Source organism: Choloepus didactylus, chromosome 8 (genome assembly GCF_015220235.1).
Source record: "Choloepus didactylus isolate mChoDid1 chromosome 8, mChoDid1.pri, whole genome shotgun sequence".
NCBI classification, from domain to species: domain Eukaryota; kingdom Metazoa; phylum Chordata; class Mammalia; order Pilosa; family Megalonychidae; genus Choloepus; species Choloepus didactylus.
The window spans coordinates 67,470,043-67,487,910 of NC_051314.1; the positions used below are offsets into that span (position 1 = coordinate 67,470,043).

At 37.5% G+C, this 17,868-nt stretch overlaps 2 protein-coding genes across 2 annotated transcripts in view; one reads left to right on the forward strand and one right to left on the reverse strand.

The window, feature by feature from the left end:
• XPOT (exportin for tRNA) overlaps positions 1-17,868 on the reverse strand; it is a 271,525-nt gene that overhangs the window by 69,051 nt on the left and 184,606 nt on the right. The window lies entirely within an intron of this gene.
• The window catches only part of C8H12orf56 (chromosome 8 C12orf56 homolog), a 152,730-nt gene that overhangs the window by 12,648 nt on the left and 122,214 nt on the right, over positions 1-17,868 (forward strand). The window contains 1 exon segment of the mRNA XM_037847380.1: positions 15,912-16,074. Coding sequence (XP_037703308.1) covers positions 15,912-16,074 — 163 coding nt within the window.

Sequence of the window (17,868 nt, forward strand, 5' to 3'; positions counted from 1 at the left end):
GAGTTTTACATAAGATAAGACAATACTATGAATGCTTCTTTTCTCGTCTATGTTTTTTTCTCTATTTTGATTCCTTTGTGGCATCTCAAAGCTCTCCCTGGGGGAGGCAGAAGGAGGTGACAAACTCAAGTCAGTCAATTTGGCTTCTTAATAGTTTGTTTGTAATTGCATTATTGCATTCATGTCTTAAGACGCTCCATAGGCATTTTGTCAGTTTGATTCACTGCCATATCCCCAGTGACTGTAATTATAGTGTATTGGTCAGAATTGCCTAGGATAAGCTGCAGTAACAAACAACCCTAAAGTCTTATATTGTGGCACAACATAAAGTCTGCGTTTCACTCAAGCTACATGTCCACTGTGGATTAGCAAGGGGCCCTGCTCATCTTAGTCACAAGCTATGTAATACTTAGTCACACATCTTAGTATCAGAGGCTCCATCTCAGTATGTACTTGCTTAATTATCATGGCAGGGTGAAATTAACTTGGGAGATTATGTACTGGTTTTAAAGTTTCTCCTCAGAAATGACACATGTACTTCTCACATTTCATTAGCCAGAGTCAGGCACATGGCCATGCCTAACCTACAAGGGGGCATAAAAGTACAGTAATACTATACAGTGCATCTCCAGAGAAGAGAACAGGAATATCTGTGAAAAGTCCTAATGCCTAACTCAAATTGCTGACATTTATCAAGTGCTTACTGTACGCCACTCACTTGCTGTTCTAAGTACTTAACTTGGAACTTCTTTTTCCTTCATAACAACCACAGGTAATATTATTACCCCATTCTTACAGATAAAGAACCTGAGTTACAGAGTTTAAGCAGTTTGCCCAAGTTCATCCACTAGTAAGTGGCAGAACCAGAATTTGAATCTAGATAGCATGGCTCCAGAGTCAGTGCTCTTAAAATTCTAGGCTATGGCTGCCTCAATACATAGATTTAAAAAAAAAAAAAAGGTTGACTGAATCCCAGAAGACTTTAAGCTCTCTGAAAACAGAAACCCTAGCTTACATTTTGTATATCTCAGTTTTGGGCTTTGCAATAAAAGCTCAAAAAATCCATGTTGAATTGAACTGAATAAATTAGAAATGAGATGATCAACTGCTGAAAACTTACGGCTGTTTTGTCTCTGAAATTAAAAGCTGACAGAAGAAATCTGAACATGACTATGAAATCAAGACTTAAGGGATAAGATAAATATGGATTTGCTCACAAAATCTTGGAAAACAAGAAATAGGGGTACCCCCTTGCATTTTTAAAGTAGTATTTTAATATGAGTAAGAGAAGTTAATACCAGTTGCAAATATAAATATGGCCAAAAATGATGCAGACACAGTACATTCATGAATGGTGTATTATTCTTAGAGAGTTAAAGAATTTAGGGGTGTTTACAGATGAAAGTTTTTTTCATTTGAGATGATAACAAAAGAGAATACTCTCTTCTCACCAAAACATCTCTTGCGGTTACTGTCAAAGACAAACGCTAAGTGGAGTGGATCATGAAAATGGCTCTGTATTGCATTACTTAGTGTCCTAGTCTGCTAATGCTGCAGAATGCAAAACACCAGAGATGGATAGGCTTTTATAAAACGGGGGTTTATTTCACTACACAGTTACAGTCTTAAGGCCACAAAGCGTCCAAGGTAACACCTCAGCAATCGGGTACCCTCACCGGAGGATGGCCAATGGCCTCCAGAAAACCTCTGTTAGCTAGGAAGGCAGCTGGCATCTGCTCCAAAGCTCCGGCCTCAAAACGGCTTTCTCCCAGGACGTTCCTTTCTAGCAAGCTTGCTTCTCTTCAAAACATCACTCCCAGCTGCACTCTCTTTCTTCCCCCCAAGTCAGCTCATTTATATAGCTCCACCGATAAGGGCCCACCCTGAATGGGCGGGGCCACGCCTCCATGGGAACATCTTATCAGAATCATTGCCCACAGCTGGGTGGGGCACATTCCAAGCAAATCCAACCATCACCACAATGCCTGCCCCACACAAGACCACAAAGATAATGGCATTTGGGGGACACAATACACTCAAACCGGCACATTCCACCCCCTGGAACCCAAAATGACATTATCTTTCCAAATACAAAATACATTCACTCCATCACAATATCACAAAATCTCAAATCATTTCAGTAACAAAAGTTAAGTACAAAATCCCATCAAAATCAAATATAGGCGTGGTCAGTCCTAAGGCATACTTTTCCTTTAGCTTGGATCTGTGGACTTAGAACAAGTTATATGCTTCCAATATACAAAGGAGGGACATTCATAGGATAAACATTTCCATTGCCATAAGGAGAAACAGTAAGGAAAACAGCGTTAACAGGAGTAAAACAGTTCCTAAAACCCGCAGGACAAACTCCATTAGATTTCAAAGTCTGAGAGTCATTAACAGAACAACTTTGCATCCTTGGGGCTTGAGACAGTGGGAGCCTAACCCTTCCCAAGGGCCTTTTTGTCAGCTGTTTCTTCTCCAAATGCTTGGGTGAGTGCTCCAACATTTCCACACATTGGGGAGACCACCTTCTCGGCTCCACCCTCCTAAAACCTTGGGGCAGCTCCCGGATTCCCTTCCATCTCCGGGGCACACGCTCAACCCCTTCAGAACAGTGTGGTGGCAGCCAGGCTCTCCTCAATTCCCTGGGAATGTGCTCCACCCTCTTTGGGACCTGAGGTGGCAAAACTCTACTAGAGCATCGAGGCGGAAAGCCCGCCCTCGACCTCCAGGGCAAACTCACCCTTTCCATGCATGTGGGCTGCTCCACTCTCCCAGCCCGAGACCTCCTGACTCCAGACCTCAACCTCCATGGCTCTGTCTTTGAAGAGATTTTTCCTTTAATTTTTTCCTTGTCTGTCTCCTCCAGTCCAGACAGGCAATGGCTCTGTCTATAAAGATCTCGCAAAAATTCTGTTGGCTTTGCATGAAGCATGCAGGGGTCAAAGCCATCAGACAATAGGATTTTCCACAAATCCTTTTTGCTTAACTCCTTTTCCAATCTTGGCTTGTACTGAAATGGCGGCTGGGTTCCATGTTCAGTTACATCCTCACGTTGGGCTGTAGCTTCTGGGATTCCACCCCCTAGAAGCCTGTAATTTTCCAAGCCATCAGCTTCTGGTTTCTTTGAACCCAAGAGTTCAGTTCTAAGTTTATCTCTTTCTTCTCGCATTTTACTATAAGCTGCAAGGAGAAGCCAGGTTACGTCCTCCACACGTAGTCTGGAGATCTCCTCAGCTAAGTACTCCAGGTTGTCACTTTTAAATTCTTCCTTCCATCTGAGACCAGGACTCAATTTTGCCAAATTTTGTGCCACTTTAAAACAAGGATCACCTTTCTTCCAGTTTGCAACAACACATTCATCATTTCTGCTCAAGTCCTCATCAGAAGTATCTTTAGAGTCCATATTTCCACAAACAGTCTCTTTAAAGCAGTTTTGGCCTTTTCTACCAAGCTCCTCACAATTCTTCCAGAGTCTTCCCCTTATCCATTTGAAAAGCCGTTCCAACATGTTTGGTATTTTCAAACACAGCAGCAAAAGCACCCCACTCCTGGTACCAAAATCTGTCCTAGTCTGCTAATGCTGCAGAATGCAAAACACCAGAGATGGATAGGCTTTTATAAAACGGGGGTTTATTTCACTACACAGTTACAGTCTTAAGGCCACAAAGCGTCCAAGGTAACACCTCAGCAATCGGGTACCCTCACCGGAGGATGGCCAATGGCCTCCGGAAAACCTCTGTTAGCTAGGAAGGCAGCTGGCATCTGCTCCAAAGCTCCGGCCTCAAAACGGCTTTCTCCCAGGACATTCCTTTCTAGCAAGCTTGCTTCTCTTCAAAACATCACTCCCAGCTGCACTCTCTTTCTTCCCCCCAAGTCAGCTCATTTATATAGCTCCACCGATAAGGGCCCACCCTGAATGGGCGGGGCCAGGCCTCCATGGGAACATCTCATCAGAATCATTGCCCACAGCTGGGTGGGGCACATTCCAAGCAAATCCAACCATCACCAAAACGCCTGCCCCACACAAGACCACAAAGATAATGGCATTTGGGGGACACAATACACTCAAACCGGCACACTTAGGTTCTATGAACAATCAAAGGTCATTGATAATAGCAAACATCTCTTGGGCATGTTACACATGCCAATCTTGTGCCAAATACTTAAATGAATTACCTCATCTAATCTTATTAACTCTGTAAGGAATGTAACTATTATCTCTTTATAGATGAGTAAACCAAGGCTGAAAAAGGGTAAATACTTGTACAAGGTCATAGTTTCAGAGATCATCAGGTGAACCAGGGCTTTTTTTTTTTTTTTTTTAACAGATGAATAAAGTTTTAATTTCTTTTCACATTAAACATTGTTTTATCACAATCAGCTAACAGAAATACTGTAGCATCGGTCAAGGTTACTTCATTAAAATTAAGAATAAAGGTTTGTTATGAGAAAACCTCATTTAATGTGAATGACGATGATGTTAGACACTATATTTTTTAATGGTAAGATAAGATTCAACTTATCTTGGGAGCAAAAGAAAATAGTTCCAATCAGGGAGACATGGTGAGGTTCTAATAAAGAAGAAAAGCATTGCCTTGTCTAGAACACTTACTGACATCTAGGGCAATTTAGGGAAAAGAGATAGTGGACACTGAGGGCGGGGCAGGAACCCAGGGCTTTTGACCTCAGAGCCAGCATTCTTTAACCACTATGCACATAGCAACAACTGGCCTTCTGCAAAATTTATTGTACTGGTATTTCTTTAGAAGTTTTTAGGTTTTGCAAATTACATGGTTCCTCGGTGTTGGCTGTCAAAAGGAGGTGTGGATGAAGTTAAAAGCAAAGCACTTTTTTCATTTCCCATAACCACCTCTCTCCATTCAAGATTGTTGTTCTTCAGAGTTGTGTCTACTATCATTACTGTTGTTGTTTAGGTTCAGAACAGGTTCAGCTGAAAAGACCCAAATGGGATGTAGCATCCTTTTCACAGGGCCAAGACTTGAAAAGTGTTTTTTCTTTTATTTTTTCTTAGCTGTGGCTCTTGGCCCTGAGGTGATGATTTTCAAGCCTAACTATGAATAGCCTAGGGAGTCTCCAATATTATAACAGAGCACTGCTCAATTCACAAAACAGATAGGTAATTCCTTTTGGAATATGTGGGTGGATCATTCATGCCAACAATGCTCATAGATCCCCAAAATAGCTCATCTACTCAGTCTTCCTTAGGGATTGCTATGCTAAAGCCCAGGTAGAGTATAATGGGAAAAAAAACAACTGGTGGAGACTGCAATGAATTTTTTAATTATTACAGTGGCAAGGATTTGCCAAGTTCCAAATGTAAAAATAGCTTCTACTTAGGACTAAGTCTATTTACAATGTTACATAAGTAACTGCTAATGTGGTTTAAATTGAGCGAAGTCTACCCAAAATATCTCCATATATTGACCACTTCATCAGTAGATTCAATCCTTTCGGTTTACCATTGGTTCTCCTTCAGATTGTTTCTAAAATATTCTTAAACAGGTAGCTTATTAAATTGCAGTTTGAGTGAAGTAATTATCTGCTTCCTTCTCTTTGGTGGAGACTGGGGAGTTGGAGCTTGCTGTGCAGAGACGAAGTCAGGTCCTGAAAGGACCATAGAAATTGAAAGATGCAGAGGATTAATTTTGCCTCAAAATTTGGCTCTTACTGAGCCCTATTTCCACTGTCTAATGTCACATTAAGTACCATTATCTCCAAACTGTGGCCCAATAAATTTTGTGTGCTTTCAATTTTTTCCTTTTCATTTTTTCTATGGCTTATGTTTTCCTCCTTTCTATCCTGTACACTTCAATCAAATATATGTTTGATTTTAAAATATTCCACCAATGTTTTGAATTGTATGTAATAAATATGTAAATAAATTAAAAATGGTACCTGCTTTTGAGTAACTCACAATTTATGGACAGAAGCAAGCAGATGAGAAAGAAGAGGAATAGTTGCAAGCAGATAATTATAATGAAATGTGAAGGGAGATATATTAGGGTAAACAGAATATTATGGGAACCCAGAAGAGGGAGTTACATATTCTGTTGGGGCATGAAGGGGTAAAGTTTCACCTAGGAAGTGACCTTTGAGCTGGGTCTTGAAGGATGAATAGAAGCTTTCTAGACAGAGAAATAGGGCAAGTGTATTCCAAAAGGAGGAAATAGCATGTACTTGACCAGGTTTCTACAATACGACCAAACTCAAATCAGGAGAACCAAGTAATTTCACTGCTTCAGTGAAGGTCACTTCGATTTTCTGTTTCTGGATGTCTTTTACAGGTGGTTTGTTCAAACTAGGATCCAATCAAGAAGCACACAGTTCATTTGGTTGTTAACTCTCTCTCTCTTGTTAACTTATAGAAATTTTCAAACATAAACAAATTAGAGTATAATGAATCCCCAGATACTCATCACCAACTTCAGTGATTATTAACATACAACCAATCATGTTTTATCTATAATTCATCCAAGTTTTACTCAGGCTACATTATTTTAAAGCAATTCTCAAATATTGTATTTCATGTCTATATGCTTCAATATATATCTCTAAGAAACAGAGTTTTTAAAAAGTAATTATATGTTATTATTACACCTAAAAAGTTAATAATTCCTTAGTATAATCAAGTGCTCAAATTGCTCAGAAATGTCTTTTTACAGTGGATTTGTTTGAATCAGGATTCAAATAATGCCTACACATTGCACTTGATTGAATTCTCTCAAATCCCTTTTAGTCTATGAAAGTTCTTCTTCCCTCTCTTTTTTCCTAACACTTATTTGCTGGAGAAAGCAGATCATTTATCCTGGAGAATTTTCCACATTCTGGATCTGCCTGATTCCATCTTTGTGGAGTCTTTTAACAAGTTTCTCTAATATATTTCCTGTAACCTGGGAGTTAGAAATAAAGGACAGTAAGATTTAAGTTCTATATTTTGGCATGAATAGTCATAAGTTGGTGCTATGTACCTCCTATTGCATTCCAATAGCAGTAACATACTCTTTGTCTCAATTTTTGTGATGTTCTGATTGACCTGTGATCTTTTTTTAATGTATTTTTTTATTATGAACTTTAACATATATACATAACAATGGATAACTTTCAAAGTACGATTTAACAAGTAGTTGGAGAGCAAATTTCAAAGAATGTTATGGGTTGCAGTTCCACAATTTCAGTTATTTCCATTACTGTAAAATGTAACATATATACAGAAAGGTGTTAACTTTCAAAGTACAGCTCAACAAGCAGTTATATAAGTAATTTCAAAAAATGTTATGGGTTACAGTTCCACAGTTTCATTCTTTCCTTATTGTGAAATATAGGATATATACAGAAAGGTGATAACTTTCAAAGCACAATTCAACGAATAGCTATAGAGGAAATTTCAAAAAATGTTACAGATTACAGTTCCAACATTTCAGTTTATTTCCTTCTAGCTATTCTAATACCCTACCATCTAAAAACTATATATATATATATATATATATATATATATATATATATATATACACACACACATATATATACATAAAATATGAAGTTTCAGTATTCGTAATCCTTTAAATCCTTTCTTCTCTGTTGCTATCCCTTCCTCTTGTTTAATCACTTTCTCGGTCTTCAGGGGTATCTAGGCAATGACCACCCTAACTTGTTCATGTTGAAAGGGGGTGTCAACATTTTGGGGAAGGGGGCTGCATCTGATTGTTGTTCTTAAAGAGGCTATTGCCTCTGGGTTTTAGGACTGGCCTGGCATAGGAACACTGATGGATTTAAGTTTCTGAGAGATAAAATTTAGTGAGTGTATCTTTTATAGAATCTCAGGTAGGGACCTAGGTATTTTGGGACTACTTTTGGTAAGGGCATGGCATACTGGGGCCATTTGGGATATCTAGCTGGAGCTTGCATAAGACAAACCTCCAGGATAACCTTGGACTCCATTTGAGATTTCTTAGCCACTATAACCTTATCTTTGTTCTTTCTTTTCCCCCTTTTGGTCAAGTAGGCATTTTCAATCCCTTGATGCAGAGGCCAGGCTCATTCCTGGGAGTTGTGTCCCACGTTGCCAGGGAGATTCATTCCCCTGGGAGTCATGTCCCTTCTCGTGGAGAGGTTAATGAATTTATTTGCCGAGTTGGGCTTAGAGAGAGAAAGGCCACATCTGAGCAACAAAAGAGTTCCCTGGAGGTGCCTCTTAGGCATAATTATAGGAAGGCTTAGCCTCCCATTTACAGTCCTAAGTTTCACAAGAGCAAGCCTCAAGATCAAGTGCCTGATTTATTAAGTGGGGGGTTCCTAATTTCCCATAACATATATTCTGTCCCAAGATAATCAGTTTCTCACATTATCTTCACTTAGTTGTACAATCACCATCACTCTCAATTTTAAACAATTATCATAACATAAAACTCTTTTTAAAAAAGAAAGTCCCTGTTCTGTTCCCCACATTTTTTACATGATTTGTTGAAGAAATGGTTCAAATGTTCTGTAGAACCTTTCATTATGGATTTCCTGATTGTTTCCTCCTGGTGCTGTTTTACTTGAGAATACATATTTTAATCAGATTTTATAACCGAGCCCTACTGCTTTGTTGGCATCAAGTTTTAAACAGAGAAGCTGCTAACTTTGTAAATAAAAAATGTCTACCCCATTGAAGAGGGAATAGGCAAGGTAGCAAATGAAGAATCAGAGAGGTTCTAACAACCTTTCAAACTCATGTTTTCAAATGATATCATGAAAGACAAGTTTCAGTATGTCTTTATTAATGCCTCATTTAGGATTTTTTTGAACAAGGGTGATAACTGAATAAGTAAATGTTTGTGCTAAGGCTGTTATATCTACAATTCTCTACCCCAATACCTTTTTATCCTTTTTATATGTCACTGGATTTAGTTTGCTAGTATTTTGTTGAGGATTTTTGCATCTATCTTCACAAAAAATATTGAGCTGTAGTTTTCTTTTCTTGTGATGTCTCTGTCTGCTTCTGGTATCAGGATAATACTGACCTCATGAAAAAGTTGGAAAGTGTTTTTCTTTCTCTTCTACTTTTTGGAATAGTTTATAGAAGACTGCTGTTAATTCTTCTTTAAGTGTTTTGTAGAATTCACCAGTGAAACCATCTGGTCCTGCACTTCTGTTTGTTGGAAGGTTTTGATTATTAATTCAATCTCTTGTTATAAATCTAGTCAGATTTTCTATTTCTCTTGGTCAGTTTTGGTAGTTTGTGTCTTTCTAGGAATTTGTTCATTTCATTGAGATAATTTGTTGGCACACAGTTGTTCATAGTATTTCCTTATAATCCTTTTTATTTTTCTATGGCTGGTAGTAATGTCCCCACTTTCATTTCTGATTTTAGGAATTTGAGTCTTCCCTTTTTTTCTTGGTCAGTCTGACTAAAAGTTTGTCAATTCTGTCGATCTTTTCAAAGAACCAACTTTTGGTTTTGTTGATTTTCTCTATTGTTTTTCTATTCTTTATTTTTCCCCATCGTAATCTTTATTATAGCATTCCTTCTCATTTCTTAAGGTGGAAGGTTAGGTTATTGTTTTCAGATCTTTCTTCTTTTTTAATATAGGCATTTACAGCTATAAATTTCCTGCTGAGCACTACTTTCATGGCATCCCATTAGTTTTGTTATGCTATTTTAGTATTACTCATCTCAGAGTATTTTCTCATTTCTCTTGTAATTTCTTCTTTCTTCTTTGACCCATTGATTATTTAAGAGTATGTTCCATATGTATACGAATTTCCCAAATGTCCTCTGTTATTGTTTTGTAATTTTATTCTATGTGGTAGAAGAACACACTGGTTATGAACTAAATCTTTATAAGTTTATTGAGACTAGATTTATGACTCACATGATCTATACAGAAACTAACGTCCTGGAGAATGTTTCATATGCACTTTATAAGAATGTGTATCCTATTGTTGTTGGGTGGATTGTTTTAGAAACGTCTCTTAGTCTACTTGGCTTATAGTGTTCTTCAAGTCTCCTATTTCCTTGTAGATCTTCCTTGTAGATTATTGAGGTCTCCAGTCTTATTGTAGGACTGTCTATACCTCCCTTCAATGAAGTTTTTGCTTCATATATTTTTGGGTACTGTTGTTAGGTGCATATATGTTTATAATTTCTTGATGAATTGACCCTTTATCCTTATAAAAAAATTTCATCTCTGATTTTTAGTTGGAGTGTTTAATCCATTTACAGTTAGAATTATTGATAAAGCAGGGTTTAAATCTGCCATTTTGTTATTTTTTTATATGTCTTATGTCCTTTTCATTCCTGTATTCCTCCATTACTGTCTTCCTTTGTGTTAAATAGATATTTTGTGGTGTATGATTTTTTTAATATTCATTTTATTAAGATATAGTCACATACCACGCAGTCATACAAAACAAATTGTACATTCGATTGTTCACAGTACCATTACATAGTTGTACATTCATCACCAAAATCAATCCATGACACCTTCATTACCACACACACAAAAATAACAAGAATAATAATTAAAGTGAAAAAGAGCAATTAAAGTAAAAAAGAACACTGAGTGCCTTTGTCTGTTTGTTTGTTTCCTTCCCCTATTTTTCTACTCATCCATCCATAATCTAGACAAAGGGGAGTGTGGTCCTTATGGCTTTCCCAATCCCATTGTCACCCCTCAAAAGCTACCTTTTTATACAATTGTCTTCAAGATTCATGGGTTCTAGGTCGTAGTTTGATAGTTTCAGGTATATACCACCAGCTACCCCAATTCATTAGAACCTAAAAAGGGTTGTCTATATTGTGTGTAAGAGTGCCCACCAGAGTGACCTCTCAGCTCCTTTTGGAATCTCTCTGCCACTGAAGTTTATTTCATTTCCTTTCACATCCCCCTTTTGGTCAAGAAGATGTTCTCCATCCCATGATGCCGGGTCTACATTCCTTCCCAGGAGTCATATTCCATGTTGCCAGGGAGATTCACTCCCCTGGGTGTCTGATCCCACATGGGGGGAGGGCAGTGATTTCACCTTTCAGGTTGGCTTATCTAGAGAGAGAGGGCCATATCTGAGCAACAAAGAGGCATTTGGGAGGAGGCTCTTAGGCACAATTATAGGGAGGCCTAGCCTCTCCTTTGCAGCAACAGTCTTCCCAAGGGCAAATCCTGTGGTAAAGGGCTCAGCCCATGAAATGTGGTATATGATTTTAATTTCTTCTCTATATATTTTTAAATTTTTTTCTCTATATTTTTGAGTTATTTTACTAATGGTTGCCCAAGGGCTTATAATTAACATCTTAATTTACAACAATCCATTTCAGATTATTACTAACTTAAATTCAATTGTATATAAGAACTTTGCTCCTATATAGCTCCATTTCCCCTAACCCTTGTCTTTTACACTGTTATTGTCATGCAAAGTATATTTTTATACACTGTGTACTCACAAGCACAGATTTATAATTACTGCTTTATGTAGTTGCCTTTTAATCAGATAGGAGAAACAGGGAGTCACAAACCAAAAATACATTTATACTTTTATTTTTTCCTGTGCATTTATCTTTCCCAATGCTCTTTATTTCTTCATGTGGATTTCAGTTACTGTCTAGTATTCTTTCATTTCATCCTGAAGGATTCCCTTTAATATTTCTTTTAGATCTGCTAGTTCCAGTACCAAGTAGACCTAAGAGGCATTTCTAAAACAATCCAACTAACAACAGCAGAATACACACTCTTATAAAGTACATATGAAACGTTCTCCAGGATGTTAGTTCCTGTATAGATCATGTTAGTCATTCAAGTACCTTCTGGAATACAGATACTGAGTTGTTAATATGGAATGTTCTTAAAGAAATACATGGGTCAATTACTTATTTGCATCAATACACCCCTTCTCTCAAACAGGGCTCTGCATATGCTCTTTGCCTGCACCTTGCAAAGAAGCCTATTTGGTTCTTCCTAATCATTAAATCCTGAAATATAGTCGTTAGCATCATTAAGTTTTAATATCATAAAATTATAATATAGTAGAAAAAACATTTTCAAGCTGAAAGAGCTCTTAAACCTATTTCATATTCATCATTTTACAGATGAAGAAATGAAAACCAAAAGAGATTAAGTAACTCAACCATGTTGATAATTAATAGTGGAGACCAGACTAGAAATCACATTTCCTGACTGCTAGTCCATAGTGTTTCCGCACCATCCTAAATTTCCATTAAGATGTCAATTGTAATCACCTCGTTTGGTGATGATGTACTTAATAATATAGGGAACAAAACAATGAATTGGGCCATAAGAATTTAGTTAGAAAATTTTGCACTAGTTAATTGATTACTGTCTGCATCATGGCTTTCTTTTGGGATATTTTAATATCTTCCACTCAGAAATCTGATTTCCAAGTGATTTTAATCCTGATCTGTGTACATTACTCTGAGTTAAGTTCATTTCTTAGGCTTTTGCTCAAACTTTGAAGTTCTCTTTCATGTTTCAACCCCTCTTTGATGTCAAGCCTTTGATAGAACTCAGTGGGTAGATGATAAGAGAATTCAGAAGAAATGAGAGCCACCTGAGCAAGTTGGGTCAATTCAGTAATTGGGCAATTTGGAATTCTTGTAGCATACTAATCAAACTAATCATATTCATATAGAGTTTCTTTTCTGACCTGAAACATTTGTCTTACAGTGAGAATATAAAAATCTACTTCATTGTAACATTGTCCTATCTCATAATAGAATCAATTTTATTTTTAGACCCATAGTTACCTCAGTGTCTTGAGCTGTATGTTCTGTACTATATGCCTATTCTGGTTTGCTAATGCTGCCAGCTATGCAAGCCAGAAATTGATTGGCTTTTATAAAGGGGGTTTATATGGTTACAAAGTTACAGTCCTTAGTATCCAAACTAAGGCATCAACAATAGGGTACCTTCACTGAAGAATGGCCAATGGTGTCGGAAAACCTCTGTCAGCTGGGAAAGCATGTGGCGTCTGCTCCAGGGTTTTGGTTTCAGAATGGTTTTCTTCTAGGACATTTCTCTCTAAGCATCTGGGGGTGCTCTCTTAGTTTCTCCCAGGCAAACTCTGGGCTAGCAAAGTCTGCTTTCAACGGCTGTCTCAAAGATGTCTCTCTCAGCTGCAGCACTGAGCTCCTTCTGTCTGTGAGCTCTTATAGTACTCCAGTGATTTAATTAAGACGTGCACTGAATGGGTGGGGTAACACTTCCATGGAAATAATCTAATCAAAGGTATTACCTACAGTTGGGTGAGCCACATCTCCATGGAATCACTCAATCAAAAGCTTCCATGCAATAAGATTGGGTTAAAAGATCATGGCTTTTTGGGGTGGACATAACATACCCAAACAAGCACAAGGCCATTTTGCATACATTAAGAGCACAGGCTTTAATTTGACTCTTTTCTGTTGCTTATTAGCAGTGGATGCTTGCACAAGTCACTTAACTCTCTGAACCTCATATCCCCTCATGAAATGAGGATAGTTTTACTGACATGTGGGGTGGTACTAAGGATTTATTTCACTGAATCTATAAAGCACTATAAAGCACTTGAAAAAAGCATGTAATAAGTGCACAATAAATCTTAGCTCCTATGATGTTATAACAAGTGATGTTTGAACATTTATTTTCTTCCCTTCCCTCTTCTTCATGCTGAGGATAACCTGGCCAGAGGATAAGAATCCCTCCAAGTCCTTTGATGAGAAGGGATAGGAAGGTGGGCTGTTCCCTGTCTGACTTAAGCCTGGGACAGGGGCAAGGCCATGCAATGCCCAAAGGAGACAGAGCCCGTGGTCTCGCAGCTGATGGCCTTATTCCTGGATATGCTTGTCATATACCCTTTTCACTTCACAGAGTGAGAGAAGATGCACCTGGCTAGTGGGCCCTGCATGGTTTCCTTTTTCTCCACACAGGTAACATGATTGCATTAGATTTTTCTCAAGGTTGAAATTTGAACATAATAGTAACTGATACAGGGCTTGGCCTCAAACTACCAGGGTTTCTTCAGAGACAAAGTCAGGCCAAATACTAGAAAGAGCCATACCTTATGAAGGGTCTTAGAGAATTCTTACAATTTTGACTGGGAATAAGAAGTTAGGGCTCCAACTTCCCTAGTCTTGGTTTCTAAGAAAGAGAAAATACAGTTAAACCTACCATTTATATTACTGAGGCAGTACAAGTACAGCACCAGATCAGTAATTTCATGCAATTGTATTTAAAAGAGGTGATTTATTAAATACCTGTAATTAGTGTGATTTAATTGTTATATAAGATTTTCATGCTAGTGAGTCATAGGGGGAAAATCTATCATGTGTCCTGATTTAGAATCTAAAATTATGTTCATATAGATATAATTCCGATACTTATTACCTGTGTTAGGTTTCTGACTAAAAGCATTCTTTCAACTTTAATACAGTCCTAAAAACATAAATTCTATGCTGTATGAAATAATGAGTATTTTATTTTCAACCTAAATAACAGCAAAGTGTTAGTTTACAAAATAAAATTTCACTCCCAATACTTATTTTAAGATATAAAGTCAGAACATTTTAAACAAATTAGTTCTATAACACCATTACAATATTCTTTCTTTCTGCCTATCTATAAATCTATCTATCTATCTTTTCATACTTTGGGGTGAAATGGAAGCTTTGGCTTTTTAATTTAATAAAAATGCCACTGCTGTAAGTGCAAAAAAAAAAGTTTTTATTCAAGTAACACCATGTCTAAAATAAAATGTTGGGTGGCATTTCCTAGCAAGGGATTGAGTTCAGCTTTCTTTTCTACCCTCAAACCCAGACAGGTCTTCCATGGACTAAAGCCTTCTTCCCCAGCTCAGTGCTGACAGTTGGAGCTTTCTAGTCCAAAAACTCTTTATTACACCCTATAGAGGTGCAAATTAGCCTTGGTTAGCTCCCAGTTGGTTCTCTCATGCTCTGCAAACATGCTGTGGTCTTTACAAGGAGGCTGATTTTTAAATGTTTTAGATTTTTATTTTTAAAAGCAAATTTAAAAAGAGAGAGAAAGAGAAATAAATCACTTTTCTTATCTTAACACTTTGTCCTCGTAATTCAAGTGCAAGTCGAATGAAATGTTTTTTTGTCAGAGTTTTGTTCTGTCTACAATTTTGCAACTGGAATTACAATTGCTTGTTAAATGAACCAATAAGAGAATTGGGGGAAGTGAAAAGTAATAGATCATTTTGGCACTACTGCTATTCAAAGTTACTCTTCTTTATCACACTTGTCACCATACCTGTTTTACAGACACAGATGAATCTCCTGGGCTGAGTGACAGTCATCAGTGTAATCATCTATTACAGTGATGGAGGCCTTGTATGGTGCATAAGAATAGTTTTTTAAATGTTAGGTTGCTATAAACATAAACTTCATGAGTCATGTTAGATGTCCTACCTTCCTCCCCGTACCAGCCCTTTGGTAACAGATCTTCAGGAAAAAATTACTAGTTAAAAATGCAAACATTTGTGTTTTATGACTATGAGATGCCAAGACCACCAGTTGAAATACATAAACAAAGAAACAAAAATCAACCAAATAACTGCCTTTATCGTATGAAGAAACTGATTCTTAGAATTAAAATTTAGTACACTCACTTATAATCCCACCATTCAGATAACCACAGTTAGCCACACACCCAAGAAAAGTTGGAGGAAAAGATTCCAAACTGTTTTCTGTGCATGAACACATGCATGCACATAAATGAAACCATACTCCAGAATACCTAACAAGAAGAAAAGGAAAGATGTCCCAGTGGAGAAAATAAAAAGAAAGAATACAATTTAAACTCACCCCATGCTTTGGGGGATTTATTATCCTAGAATAGGTATGCAGTTGTGTTTTGTTTTCAACAAGTTCAATTAGTGTTTTATTTGTTTTTCAGATTGCTGATTATCCAGAATTTCTAAGTGGTCCAAATAGAGAAACCAACCAACATATCCGTATCATCTATTCTTCAAATGCTTTGAAAAAAGAGTGTGAAAAATCAAATGGTGTCAGGAAATTCCTATTTCCATTTCATCATGCCAATACTAAAAACAAAAAAGGTATGTAATATATTTTCTTTAAATGACACAAAAAAAGATAATGTTCTTTATGGGACAAAAAAGATGTGCTTTATATTGAGAATGAGCTGACCAATTATGTTGTGGGCACAGGGCCCAGCATACAGTTTGCCATAAATAAGTAAAAGAAGGAAGAGAAAAGGAGGGAGGGAGGGAAAAAGAGAGGAAAGAAGGAAGAATGGAAAGAAGGAAGTATGTTCACTAAATATGGCTTTAATAAAAGAATGAGTTGGAATCTGAATTCCATCTGGCCAGTTCTTGTCTGATTTTAATAATTTCATTGACAACCACGTATTTCAAAGAAAAAGGAAAGTTTGTGAATCTATCTTTAGGACTTACCCTTTGATTTTCATCTCTTTGAGCCTTGGGCCTCCTACCATCAAGGGAAATCACAAGGTCCTGTCCTGATAATTACTGTTTATTATGGTTAGCATTCAATCATTCATCCAAAAATATATGTTGAGAATCTATCCACCCTAGAACTATGCTACACACCTAGATAAAAAAGATGAAAAGTCACCTTCAGATACTGTCCTTAGGGAGCTCAGGGTCTGATGCAGGTGATTCTTGAAGATCCACCGTGGGGTGGGGAGGGAAGGGAAGGATAAGGGTTAAGGTTCCTGGTACTCACCCCAGCTCAACCAGCTCAACCAGCTCAACCCTGCTTTTGTTTCTTTTGTTTCACATTTTGGATTCCACCTAAGCTTTTCCTTTGGAGAAGTTTTAAAAATCCAAGGGCAAATTGATAAAAATAGAATATAATATATAATTCAGGAATACAGTTTATCATTATATATGTATATATGTGCATATGTATGTGTGTGTGCATATTATCTTTCAAGGAGCACTTGAAAGTATCTATATAATTGGGAGTTGGTGAAAGGAGAGAAAAGAGTATGGATTTTGGATCAGCTAAGCCCAGATTTGAATCTTGGCTCTCACATTTCCTGGCTGTGTGACCTTCTGTAAGTCACTTAACCTTTGTGAACCTCAGTTTCCTCATCCCTATTGCTAGCTTCTCAGGGCTCTTGTATTAAATGAAATAATGTGGACAGCACTGGACACACAGCTGGAAACCAGTCAGTGTCTATGACTGCATTCTTATCATGAAGGAGAAAGGAAGAACGAAGGGTTCATGGATAGGCCCTTCTATTTTATCATCCAGCGAGTGTAGTGATACCAGACTCAGAGCTTTTTGGAGTATTGAACAGCTACAGAGTGTGAGAAGATTGTACAGTTTGTACACGCTCATGGATGGGCACCTTTCCACACTGACACTGTAAGGCCTGGTAACTGTTTGTGACACTGTTGTAATTAGCAGGCTTATTAAATCCCTGGTTGCTCACCAGGTCTCTTGTTACACTAATTAGGATATCTAACGGGTGTTGGTTGCCTTAAATGCTTATTTATCCTTGTCTACAAGCATAATTATTCTTGGCTTCTTTTATTCAACATGAGAAAAAAAGAAGAAAACACACACTAAAGAAGCCAATTACAGGTAGAAGTTTTATGATCTGAAAACTTCATGATCCTAGAAACTTTGCAAATGATATAAAAGAGTTTAAAAAAAAAAAAAAAGAACTTATCTTGTGTTCACATGCATGGCTATTCATAGAATGAACCCTCCACCCCACCCCACCTGTTCTTTTACTGCCATCCCAAAGGTACCATCTAATACTCTTGCATGGGGACTTTTGAAAACACAAAACTGCCACTGTCACAAGTGGTCATAGCATTTATTACAGGATAAAAAATGTTCCCCTTCTCCAGCATGCC